The sequence below is a fragment of the Nanorana parkeri genome, unplaced genomic scaffold, assembly GCF_000935625.1.
Source record: "Nanorana parkeri isolate BGI_ZX_2015 unplaced genomic scaffold, ASM93562v1 scaffold1809, whole genome shotgun sequence".
Classification (NCBI taxonomy): Eukaryota; Metazoa; Chordata; class Amphibia; order Anura; family Dicroglossidae; genus Nanorana; species Nanorana parkeri.
Window position 1 is genome coordinate 79776 of NW_017308077.1, and position 13242 is coordinate 93017.

Consider the following 13242-nt stretch of genomic DNA (forward strand, 5'->3'; position numbering starts at 1 on the left):
CCAGTGACGTCCCCGGCCTCCTCCCTTTTCCCTTCATTAGCCGACAGCCACTTGGGGAAGGGGGGAGGAGTCCGGTGATGTTCGTGACGTCACCGGATCTCCGACGGAAGACTTGGAAGCCGGCGGAGAGGTGAGTACGGATCAAAAGAACTTTGATCGCTCAAAATAATTTTGATCGATCAAAAAAATTTACGATTAATCGAGGGATTAATCATTTAATTTCCGCAGCACTAATATATATATATATTAAGGATAATGTCAGATTGGTGATTTTCTAGCAAAGATTAACTGCTGCTACAAATATACTGAATACCAGGGATTTGTCACTACTACAAGCTAATCACAAACATCAGCTATTTATAAATCCCGTCATCGATTGATACCAGGGGAGTATCTGCTCTCACCAATGAGCCGGAGGAGAGGACAGAGGACCTGATGGGGAACTTCACATATTTGTAGTTTTCTATTAATGCTTCAAAGAACTGAAAAGCTCTTAATAGACCTGGTCCACTGTCCCTCTGTCCGCCTTATTGGTCCTCCGTAGGTCCTCTGCCAATCTCTCTGTCAACTTTGTTGGTTCTCTGCCAATCCCTCTGTCCGCCCCGTTGGTACTCTGTCCATCTCTCTGACTCATTGGTTTGTGCAGGCACTCCCCTGGTATTGATCAGTGGATGGATGTATGAATGGCTAATGTTTGTGACATCATGTGTAGTTTGCTGGTACACACCACAAGATAATGTGATAATGTGAATCCGCCCTTTAGGCTTTGATTTTGTACAGCAGGGAGATTGCAGCACAGAGACTGGGGGTAGCGGTCAGTAAATGGTACCAGAAGCAAAGAACTACATTTCTAATGCTTTAACCAAAGCAATGAATGCTGCACTTATGAAATGGCTGCTTTTTTGGTTCTGTTTATTATACAGATCCTTGTTTTTGACAGGGGTCATGATTCAAAATCTGGAAGGGTTGTGAAAGAGTTAAACTCTTTTGGAGATTGAAACGATTAAAATGTCTTCCTCCCTGCAGACACTTGGGATCTGAAAAATGAATTTGGACAAACTACGTCAGTGTGTGTCTAAGGCCGGGCAAAGCCATGTGTTGCAATCTTGGGACGAGCTGTCAGAAATTCAGCGTTCTCACTTGTTGGAGGAGTTAAAGGGCTTGGACTGTTTGCAATTAAATGGATTCTTCAGGAGAGCGATGGATGCATTTTCTGCTTCTTCTACACAAGAAAAAGTAGATGCCAGGATGGAGGCTGTACCCCAAGAGGTGCTTGGTAGTGTTACAAGAGATCAACAGCATCTTCAGCAATGGGAAGCTCAAGGTAAAAGTTCTCCTGTTCATAGCGGCCAGTGGTTCACCTGTTCAGAGTGCCTCTGAGGTGCTGCCTTGGACCCTACTGGAGAGATTTGCCTTCTCTATCTAGACAGACAGCATAGGAAATACAAAATTTGACAGTACTTAATGAAAAAGGGGGTACGGAGGTAATCTTCAAATGGGGGACACTGGTGATAACTATCTAAGAAGTGAGTCATCCCGCTGTACTGGGTACAGAAATACTGTTCTTATTGAAAAAGGGAAGACATCAGTCCTTCTATTAGGCCCCCTTCACTTCTGCACATTGCAGTAAAACACTGAATATGCACATTTTACCAGGTGCCTTGGTGGCTCCCCAATTAACTGATACTATAGGCTGCAATGCCCCCCCCAAAAAAAAGGGTCATGTCTGTTTTTCAAGCCATTGCTGTACATTGGGAGCTCATTCATTATTATTGGGCTGCCAGAGCCAGGTTTTTCAAGCCATTGCTGTACATTGAGAGCTCATTCATTATTATTGGGCTGCCAGAGCCAGGCAGCAGCCTGAAAACTTGCCCAAGTGCTCAATAATGGGCCAGACATTGTGCATTAGGCACCCTGTACATTTCTCCAGGCTGTTGCTGTGTGAAGTCTCTCAAAGAATGCAGATGGTTCTCATTTTTTAGAACCTCTAGGTGAGCATGCCCCTAGCCAGGTGAGAGGACCTGTTTCTTCACAATAGTATAAGGTATAAAGCTGCAAGCCTTGCAATGTTCACAGTTGACCGTTTTTTAAAGTTGAACAGTTTAACGTTTGCTTTAAATCCTAGATGTTCTTGAAGTAGACTTCAGTTATGATAAGTTGATATTGATCAGTACATTAATGATCACTGAAATGACTGATGGGAAAGATCATTTAGATGAATGTAGAGATGCATCTTGACTACCAACTAATACAGTGGTTTTTCTTTTTTTTTGAACTTCAGGTTTTAATCAGATCGCTGATGGTAAAGTGGCTGTTCTGCTGCTAGCTGGCGGGCAGGGAACACGCCTAGGGGTGTCATACCCAAAGGGTATGTATGATGTCGGTCTGCCCTCTCACAAAAGTCTCTTCCAAATACAAGCTGAGCGAATCTTAAAGCTGCAGAGACTGGCAAAGGAACGACATGGGAAGGACTGTATTATTCCTTGGTAAGACCATGATAATAGGTTTGTTTAATATATAATGGGGGAAATTATATAGTGTAAAGCAGGGTTAGCCAAACCTCAGCCCTTAAGCTGTTGTAAAGTAAATAATACTTGCCATACATGCTAAACAAGAGAAGTCGGTTGAAGTCTACGCTGCACTGCATGGGTGGAGGAATCTGCTCGGCCAGCTATTGTATTCCTGTACACCTGTGGCTGTATGGATACCCAACTAGTATGTCCACAAAAGTTAGGGTGTGTGATCTGAGCTGGTGCATACAGTATCTAGTCCTGCTAGGTGCATACACTAGCTAGTCTAACATCCCCTAGTCTGCTTGTTTAAGTCTTTAATTCCTTTTAACTATTTTTCACACTAAATTAAATTACTTATATGTTACAGGTATATCATGACAAGTGGCCGTACCATGGAATCTACTCGTGATTTCTTTCAGAAATATTGTTACTTTGGCTTAGAAGAACAAAACATTATCCTTTTCCAGCAGGGGATGCTGCCAGCGATGAGTTTTGAGGGGAAGATCCTTATGGAGGAGAAAGGAAAACTCTCAATGGCTCCAGGTTTGCTCACTGGATGAAACTACAATCGACTGGCAATTCCTATAGGAGTAATGTTTAATAACCATCTTCCAATCCAATTTACAGATGGTAACGGAGGTCTGTACAGAGCCTTGGGTACACACGGAGTGCTGCAGGACATGGAAAAGAGAGGTATCGAGTACATCCATGTGTATTGTGTAGATAACATCTTAGTGAAGGTGGCTGATCCAGTATTTATTGGATTCTGTGTGAACAAGGAGGCAGACTGTGGAGCCAAGGTAAGCAACCATGAATAACCACCAGATTTTTGATTCATTGATTCAGGTACTTTAAATACTAGGGATGCACTGATACTGTTTTTTCAGTATTGAGTAAGAGTACCGATTTTCTTTTTTATATATATGCGTGTACTTGCCGCCCAGCTTCCTGATACTGGAAGTTCTGGTATCGGGATAAATATTTGGAGCAGTTGGGCAAGTACAAGTACTCGCCCAAAGTATCGGTGCATCCCTAATGAGTTCAGTAGCAAGAACAAGTGTTATAAAGTGACTAATGTGTGACATTAAATAAAGTGGCAATTTCTGCTGAGTTAAAGAGCAGTGCTCAGTTCACCACCTCTGCATTTCTTTGGGCAAGTGGTTATTGCATCGTAAAGCATTTAGCATGTATTAGAATCAATCCTTTTGACCAGTTTAGAGGAGTCATAAAATAAACTGTATGAAGTTTGACTTCTGAAGGCTAAGCTGACCCAAAACTAATAGTTATGATAAAGCAAACTGGTGGGTTCTTTTATAATGAAACTGATCTGCATACATTATCAGTTTATTTCCAGACTAACAAAGGAGCCCCCCTAAATCTGGCTCTGCAAATTCTAGCTAGCGCTCATATGTTAGTGCACTGGTCTGACACCTCTTTATAGGCCAGTAAGTTTGCCTATCAATTTTAGTGGCCAGTAGTGTGGGAGAGTAGGCCAGGATGTGACCATGCAAGCTTTGGTTCCAGTTTACATAATAGAGGCCACCAGGTTTTCTCTGGCAGTAGGCTGGTGCCAAGAGAAGTCTACCCCATTGAATGCACTGTGGTTAGAATGATTTTGTTTTGATTCAGGAAAAGTTCCTTCTGCTTTGTTTTAGGTAGTAGAGAAGATGAATCCCACTGAGCCTGTAGGTGTAGTTTGTCGCGTAGATGGTGTGTACCAGGTTGTGGAATACAGTGAGATCACACTGGCTACAGCACAGAAAAGGAGTACAGATGGAAGACTTATGTATAATGCTGGGAACATCGCCAACCACTTCTTCACAAGACGGTTCCTGCAGCAAGTGGTGGAGTAAGTAACAAGAATGTTACAGATGTAGGCATTATAGGTTCTCGTACACACTAGGCGATCTGGCATTCTGCATACATTGAGATGCGGCTGCTGTACCCGTTCAAGTTAATGACCGGGTGACAGTGTCCACTTCTGTAAACTGCAGTCATATCATATACAGATGCGGCTGCTGTCACCCGGTCATTAGCTTAAATGGGTACAGCAGCCACATCTGAATGGGGACAGCTGGCATTGCGTGGCACAGGAATCTGTAGGTTCCAGTTGCAGGAATGCAAGATCGCCCAGTGTGAATTGGGCCTAAGGGGGGACTTAAGACTTGGTGAAGGCCATCTCTCAAATGTTCCAATATGTTGTAGGGTCCATGAGCCTCAACTTCAGCACCATGTTGCGGTGAAGAAAATACCTTATGTGGACACACAGGGTTTGCTTATTCACCCAGATAAACCCAACGGAATAAAGATGGAGAAGTTTGTCTTTGATATCTTCCAGTTTGCCAAGTAAGTACACGTGGGTAACATGCCTCTAAGGTCTTGCACCATGCAGTTTGGCTGGTGGCAGTACTGTGGCAGCTTCTTACTGTTCCCTTTTGATATTCTGTACAGATGTTGGGGTATACTGCAAGTACTGTATAGTATTTGTCTTTTATACACAGGAAGTTTGTGGTATTTGAAGTTTTACGTGAGGAAGAGTTCTCCCCTTTGAAAAATGCAGATAGCCAAAATGGGAAGGACAACCCAAGTACTGCTCGCTATGCACTCATGTCACTACATCACTGTTGGGTCCTCAATGCTGGTGGCCACTTTGTGGATGAGAATGGTACCCATATCCCTGCAATTCCTCTGTAAGTACCTTAACTTTAACTACTAGCGCATTAAACCTATGATAAGCAGCTTTCAGTAATAAGTAGTAGACTAGATATTGCATGTGGTTGTGCTTGTTAAAGTGTTCTTACATAAATGTTGTGTGTTCAATCATAATGATGGCTAACATATCACTCGGGTCTACACATTCTGTAGGGAAAATAAATTTGCAATGTGAAAAGGGCAAAGTAAAATAAATATATGTACTTGTATGTCTGTGTTTTTAGTTTAGGACTGAGTGGGAAAGGGTTAGACCCTCTGTCATGTTGTATTGCTGTCTGGGGAGATTCTCCCTTCTATTTACTCTATTTGTCAAGGTGGCCATTGTTACCAAGACAGAAAGTAAGGCACATTCTAAACTTAGGAGTATAAGAGGTGAGGGGAAATCTTCTAATAAGGACACCTGTTCTGGTGACAGCTGTCTAAAATGGGAAATCCCTCTCACTCTGGGGAGATTTCATCTCATCTCCTGTTGCACCTACAAGACAAGAAGCAAATGGAAATGCCTCTAGCAGGACACAGACAGCAAAAAATAACTTGATGGGGGATTTACGCCTTCTGTTCCTACACAAAGCTGGGCACAAAGGATGAAGAGCAATCTTTCACCGCCTGTTTATCTTCAACACAGCCAATCCAGACAAGAGAATGGAAGTGCGCAGGACAAGACTGAGACTACGTAATTATGGGTGCATGGTGCAGGGTCTCTACTAACCGGAGTCTCTGCTTCATGGTGGAGGGAATTAATACTTCAGAGTCCTCCTGTCTTTTCTCATAACTCTCTACACAGGTGTTCACATACACAGAGCTCTGATCATTTCTGCATGTCCTACATCTTATGACTTCCTCAGGGATTGTGTACAAAGGTGACTTGTAAGATTACAATATGTAGCTAAGAAAGATTTTTAGAATTATTTAATAAAGCAAAGAGCACATTGTTATGTAGTAACCAGTGTCAGCCAGTTAAAATTTAATCAACAGATGACCCTTCCACATACAGAAAAAACTATGGGATGAAGAATGCAGGCATATTGGAATGTTCTTAAACCTCTCCTTGCTACCTCCTGCACGTTATAGACAGTCGGCTCCTGCCTGACCTAGACTTTCATATCTGTCAGATTTGCCCATCCCTGTAGATGGTGTAATCTGTTGCAGAGTAACCTGCCTGCATAGGATGAGTATCTTCGACCACTGTACTGATAAACGTTTACGTCTATTTGCTGTGACATGGTGTTGCTCTTTGTTTTCCTAAATAAGCTAAAAAATTATCAGACCTCATGATACATTAAGTTCTTTTTGGTATTTTCAATGACTACTTTATTTTTTAATCTTTTGCAGTCTTCACTGATATTTTTTTTTATTAAAGTAAACCTTTAATGAGAAAAATGCATGGGCTGCCATTGATTACCTGCTGAAAGTGCTGTTAGGCTGACCCACTGCTAATACTTCTGGGTCACTGATCTGGAAGAAGTGTTCAGATCAGGGAAGGGAGAGAAGACATTCTCCACCAAGTTCTTGGCTAGTAACTTAGAAAGTATTCCCAGTTGGTCAGCATTCAGGATTGGAAGCCTTCATGTTTTTTCTCATGACAGGAACTGCCATGCCCATGTTTACAGTCTTCCAAGTATCCGCACTCTTTGAAGCAATGCACTCACAATGGCAACCACCATAGGCTATTATTTGATTGGGGTAGGTGATTGATAAGGGGGATTTTGGTTTTAAATTAAAGTTGGCCCGACCTAATTTGAGCTTTATACGCAAATTGATACCAACTGCTCCCTTCCAGAAGAGATAAGAACACACTCTATATAAACACTACCTGTGGTGACTGTTTCTTTTAAGCTTCACTGATTGAAGCAGTGCAGATTTTGCTGACTCTGGGTGATTCCCCCGATGACTAGAACAAAGTGCTGTAGTTTAGTTGCTTCTTAGATTTGGAGTCTGAATGACTGAATGATAGACATGCTCTGTTTTTTCTGCAGGCTTCTCTCAGTGAAGCATGTGGTTACTAATTAGCAGATCTGCATGATCTTTACTCTTCTATGGCTGGTTATCTCTTCTAGTTCTATGTACTTTTTAGCCTGGCAGAGGAACGGACTTTATCTCTCTGCTATCGGTGTCATCACACAGTAAACGTGTCTTCATATGCCAGTTAAAATGGCTTTTTTTTTTTTTTCTTTTCCATTTCAGCATGAAGGATGCTGGTGATGTGCCCATTCAGTGTGAGATTTCTCCGCTTGTCTCCTATGCAGGAGAGGTAAGTTCTGAAATTCAGCCTCCAATAAGGAAACAATGACCGAAGGCAGTATTTGCTGGACTTGTATACGATACAAACAGATCTTTCCATAAACCATTCACAATCTCATCTAGAGATATCATTTGTTTGGAATCACATATGCAGTGTCAGGTGTTATAACTATGATTCTGGGTACAGGCAATGTGTATGGTGCACAATAGTTTGATTATCTGAAAATGGGAAGATAGACCTGCAGAAAGAGCATTCGCCCCACTGCAATTGGCCAGAAAATTCAAGCTGTATAGAGTTTTTTTCCTGCTGACATTCATGTATGAAAGATTGTATAGTCTCAGGCGTGTGAACATTTTAAGAAATCTACTTGTCCAAGGACTAAAGCAGGGGCCCAATCTACTTGTCACTCATAGCAATCTACTTATCGTGATACAAAAAATAATTGTAACCATGAAGAAGAAGCGCTTCTCATTGGTCAGTGCTTGTAATTTGGAAGTGAAATTCCAAATCTGTAGCGCAGGGCTGAGCTGGACAGCAGTACGGGGTACAGATGGTGCACCTGTGGAGGGGAAGGACCATTCACCGGAAGGTAAATCTAGGCGGGGGGGTGGCAGATTTGAGCTGCTAATTCAATTTTCCCAAATTACTTGTGATGGCTGAATGGATGGTCTCTGAGCTGCTCCCTGCTCTTCGTCCTGAACACATGGTCGCGGGTCCCTAGATCACTTGCACAAATTGAGCGGCTGCTCTATAGAGCCTGCAGCAGGGCTAAATGTAGAAAAGAAACCACCTACCTGGCACCCGGTACTGCATGTCCCGGGCATCAGGCGATGGGAATTGCACACCCCTCAATCTTTTTGTGACCTGTTTGTGGAAAAAAAACAGGTGCCACCCTGGTTTAGGGTGGCTCGTTTCCCTTGCAATAAGTGCTTCGGCAAAAAATTAAAGAAATTCTTTGCTGGGTAATATATATTTGTTCTGAAATCATCTAATAAAACGTTTATGACTTACTGTGAGTAGACCTTAGACCAAAAGCTTGTCTTGTCATAGATCTGCACTACTGCATCTTTTTGCCTGAGCTGGCTGGGGGTGGTATTGTGCAAGTGCTCTGGGCTCTATTGGCTATCTATACATAAACTCTACACTGTTTGATGGGGTATCCAAATACATCAGTGGGCTGTCTTGTGCCTGCACAGTACTATGCCTAGTCGGCTCGGGGAAGTGACTGAAAACAAAGTTGGTGCACGGGGTCTTTTGGCTACCAAGACAAGCTGTGGACTCTAAGCTCTGTCTACTTACAATGCAGTTTAGGTTAAATGGGATGCTTTGTACACTTTTGTTAAATAAATTTAGTTGCACGTTAAGCCCTTCGGGTACAAATCATTTGCTGGGTATTTGCAGTCCACATCTGTATAAGGGCCTAAGTGGATGGGCTCTGTAGATGTTAGAATCTACTACTTATTTTCCTATATAAGTCAATGAGGATGCAAAAGAAGGTTGATGCAGCTCAGAAGGTCAACTGCAGGTCAAATAAAACTGTCACTGAACTGTGAATGATCTCAGAAGCATCTCAAACTGTTCTAGAATGGACCTGGAAGCAAGTCATCTCCTCCCTATATAACTCATCTTTTCCATGTGTCCATGTGTGCTCCACCCAGTCTGAACTCAGATCTAGCTAAGATGTGCAAAGATTTCAGCTTCCACAAATCTCTGGGAACTGCCCTCTAAACAACAGTAACCGGCATTAGCAACAACTGTTACCTAATCTTTGAGTAATGCTTGATGATTGTGTGATGACAGCTGAACTGTGTTTTGCTCTTTACTGGTATTTGAGACTGAACTCTTAGGCCTGGTTCACAACTAGGTGTATCGTAAATGCGCGTCTGTCTTACAGGGATTAGCGGTAAAAAAAATCGCGCGACACACGCGCGTTTCCGAGGGCTACTTGGCTGTATCCCAATGGAAACGCGCAACAAAAACGGCCCAAAGTAGTACATGTACCTTTTCAGGCGTGGGCCGTTTTGTAGCGTGTTAGGGACGGGCGGAAATGCGCCAAGACCACCAGACCATTGAATACAATGGGATTTATATTTTTGAGCGTTCGTCGAGCGTAAAACGCGCTACAAAACATTCAGGTGTGAACGAGGGCTAAATGAGTCAGATTTCCTGAGGGGAAAGGGCATATTGAGACACACAGGAGGGCCATGTGACTCGCTCTGTAAAGAAAAGCAACCAAGCTTGGTCCTGTATATGGGTACATTTGGGGCTGTTGCTTTTACCCTACCTTGGTATTCTGCAGTTTATACCTGCTTTTATTTGGGGTTGCTGGTAATCATGTTTTGGTTAGTTCTTTTTGGGTTAGCCATCAAGTTTTTGGATTTCTCTCTAAATAGCGTAGATGAGGGTGTCTTCCTCTGCCACTTATTGTATACAGATAGCTGGCACCTGTGACTGTCTGAATACCTGAGGATTGATTGAATGGACGTAGTCTATGTTCAGCCAATAATTGTCCACCTGGCTCTGCCAGAATTTTCAGTTGACTTTTGTGGAGCTGGGTGGTGCCAACAGGGCCAGCTATGGCTTGAATTTTGGTAGATTCAGCAGGAATCTCCTGAAATTTCCAAAAATTTACTGGTTGGAAGCAGTCATTAAGTCAATTTTCCACCCAGCTCCTCCAAATTTTCAGTTGACCTTTGTGAAGCTGGCTGGTGTCAACAGGCCCACCTATGGCTTGCATTTTGGCTGATTCAGCAGGAATCTCCTGAACTTTAATTCTTGTATGGCTAGCTCTACTCTAGGAAAGTGGTCAGTTTTGTTTTTTTATTGAAACCTTTTGTGCTCACGCCTTGAATTACTGTTCTGCCTGGGCAGTAAGCAAAGATCTGTCCAGTATATTATATGGTTAGATGAAAGCAAAGTAAAAATGGCTGTTTTACCCAAAGTCCTATTCGGAAATAGAACAATCAATTTGAAAGCTTCAGCTAATGCAGCTGGATTTCTTGGTGGGTTTTATATGCACCAGTCTGACATTTATTGGGCCAATTTATCTCAGATGTCATCACTGAAATGCTTTTATTTTCCTCAATCAGGGCCTGGAGACTTATGTGAAGAACAAGGAGTTCCATGCACCTCTTACAATAGATGAAGATGGCATTCACCAGCTGGTGAAGAATGGCCTCTAAGAGCTTCAGAAATCCTCTACATCTACATATTTAGACATATTTATGGTGGGGCACTTTGGGGGGAAATTGATAGGTACTTGAAAAATGATACTTATGGATCTTTCTGCTCAGTTTGCCATCGCTGGACATTTTAGTCAACATTTTAAATGCCAAATCTTGAGTGGAAATGTACGTATTTATAGCGGACTTAGTATGAAGGGAAATGAACTATTTTTTTAAACTTGTACATAGCACACTCTTGTACATTTATTTTAATGGTACTGTGATCTTTTTATTTTTCTCATATGTTTGTGTATCTAATTTTGTGAACAGAAACTTTTCTTTCAAGAAAGGAAATAAAATTTTTGAAGTCTATTACTTTGTGTGTTTTTATTTTTTTCTTAACCACTTGCTGTCTGGAGCATTTTCTTACTATTTGCGCACACATGATAAAATATAAATTTTTGTCTAGAAAACGGCTTCAAACCCCCAAACAATGATATATGTTCTGAAAGCAGAGGCCCTGTAGAATAAAAAAATGCTAGTTGCAATTTTGTATGTCACACGGTTTTTGTGCAAATGTTTATCAAACCAGTATTTTTAGGAAAAAATAAACAAAAATGTAGTGCACAGAAATATAATATAATGCCCAATTTTTTGGTGAAATATGAAAGACGAGGTCACGTCAGGTAAATAGATACCAAACGTCAAGCCTTAAAATTGCGTTTGCCCGTGAAGCCACAAACACGTCAATACCCAAAATTTCCCATAGGGAACTTAAACGCTTATACCGCTATATATCAGTTTAGTGCTAACTATGATTGATGGCCCTAGAATTATTACTCTCACTCCGACGTTCGCGGCAATATGTAATGTGAAGTGCAATTGTCGTTTTCGCCCCTAGGCGCACCGACGCATGTTTGTGCGTGCAGGTCGGGCGACCTACATTTTTTTACATTTTCTTACAATGTTACTTTAATTTTTAAACACTTTTTTTTTTACACTAACCCTATTGCTATCACAGAGGGGGCTAACAGGCACCCTACGTAATAGACCTCCTAATGTCACCTAAGGATCTCACTTCAGAGATCTGCTTCCCCAGCTTCTTCTCCTGGCTCTAAGAGCCGGAGACTAACAAGTGACTCCAGAAGTGATCTAATACACATCATTTCCGGGTCCAGCTGCGGTCTATAGACATATTGTGGCCGGAAGTGGTTAAATACTCTAAAGCTCAGTTAAAGTTGCAGAAATAAATATTCCGTAAAAGACAAACATTTTACTATCCGTTTTTTTATAGTCTGGTCTCCACTTCCCTGTAACAGCAGTTGTGCAGGGGGACTAATTAGAGAGTGAATGTCCCCAACGGAGACACAGAAGACTAAAACCTAACACCACACTAAATCTAAAATGAAGAATTTTGCAAGTGCATTGTTTCAAAGGGTGCTGATACTTGGAAGGTTGTAAACATGTGATTATTAAAGGCAAAATGTTTTTAAGCTATTTCAAATATTGATTAAATCACTTACAATGGATGCTGCTCCTTGATGTTTAAAAGATTTTGTTTTCTGTAGAATCAGCTGGTCCTCATATCCTGTTTTAGGGTGGCTCCTTTCCCTTGCAGGGTAATATGGAGCCAACCTTGCTTGTGCTAGTAAGCTGTGTGCATCTCAACAGACACTGCAACAAATGGGGACACAGATGTGACAAAATCACATTACAAATGGAAATGAATAGGAGCCTCCCATTATCAGTCACCACTCTCCCCTTAGTCGCCTCCCGCCCCCTTCAGTACTGCCCTGCCCATGATGTAACACCCAGCTCGTTGGTTGGCGATGGAAGGACATTGATGAGAGCGGTGAGCGCTGTGGTGAAAGGGCAGCAGTAGCCGTGATCATCTTTCCTGGCTGTTTCCCTCAAGCTGAAGGACTGGAGAGGGTTCTGCATATAGGTGGAGGCGCATTGGTGGGCAATGCCCATAATCATTGGGCCAAGTGAGGGATGGCGGATAGTGCGGAGTGTTTACTAGTCACAGTGTGGGAGGGGAGCTCTGTGTTTATAATAGCGCTACCAAACAGAAGAGTTCGGTGCTGTGTTCACTGAATACAGGGCCGGCCCTGGCTGCGCCCCCTCGCAGGTGCGCCCGAGGCGAGTGCCTCGCTTGCTTCACCCTTCCTACGGCCCTGGTTGCTGCAGTACTTTCTCTACTCATACTAAATGGCTGATCTGACATGAGCGTTTATATGCATGGTTCAGTGTTCCCTTTAAATCACAGTGGAGTAAGTCAGTGCTATGTGAACAAGAAAACATAGTTCCCAAAAGAAAACATGAATTAGAATGCAGTCCTGCAAACTCATTCTGTCACAAATGAATCATAGAGAGAAGCATACTGAAAGTAGGTTAAAGGTTCCCCTTCAGATGGGGCTAGTGATGGAGCAATTTATTCACATGTGTTCCTGATTATACTGGGGGAGGGGTAGTATTGTAGTCTAAGGAGACCGATAAATGGATTATCTACATATACTCTCGTATAGAGGGGGCAGAGAGCAGACGGTATACACATCCTTGTAGAATATACATTTCCAGCATAGGTACTGCTCTGTTGCTCTATTGAGTA

At 42.3% G+C, this 13242-nt stretch overlaps 1 protein-coding gene across 2 annotated transcripts in view; it reads left to right on the forward strand.

The window, feature by feature from the left end:
- The window catches only part of UAP1 (UDP-N-acetylglucosamine pyrophosphorylase 1), a 12096-nt gene extending 1101 nt beyond the window's left edge, over positions 1-10995 (forward strand). Inside the window, exons 2-11 of one of the 2 annotated variants that reach the window (XM_018571678.1) lie at positions 1027-1324; positions 2282-2486; positions 2881-3056; positions 3141-3313; positions 4169-4362; positions 4719-4859; positions 5015-5203; positions 5851-5898; positions 7410-7476; positions 10557-10995. In XM_018571678.1, coding sequence (XP_018427180.1) covers positions 1045-1324; positions 2282-2486; positions 2881-3056; positions 3141-3313; positions 4169-4362; positions 4719-4859; positions 5015-5203; positions 5851-5898; positions 7410-7476; positions 10557-10649 — 1566 coding nt within the window. In that variant the 5' untranslated portion in view covers positions 1027-1044 and the 3' untranslated portion in view covers positions 10650-10995. The remainder of the gene's footprint in view (positions 1-1026; positions 1325-2281; positions 2487-2880; positions 3057-3140; positions 3314-4168; positions 4363-4718; positions 4860-5014; positions 5204-5850; positions 5899-7409; positions 7477-10556) is intronic. The other variant, XM_018571679.1, reaches the window with a different exon arrangement.
- Positions 10996-13242: the final 2247 nt, after the last annotated feature.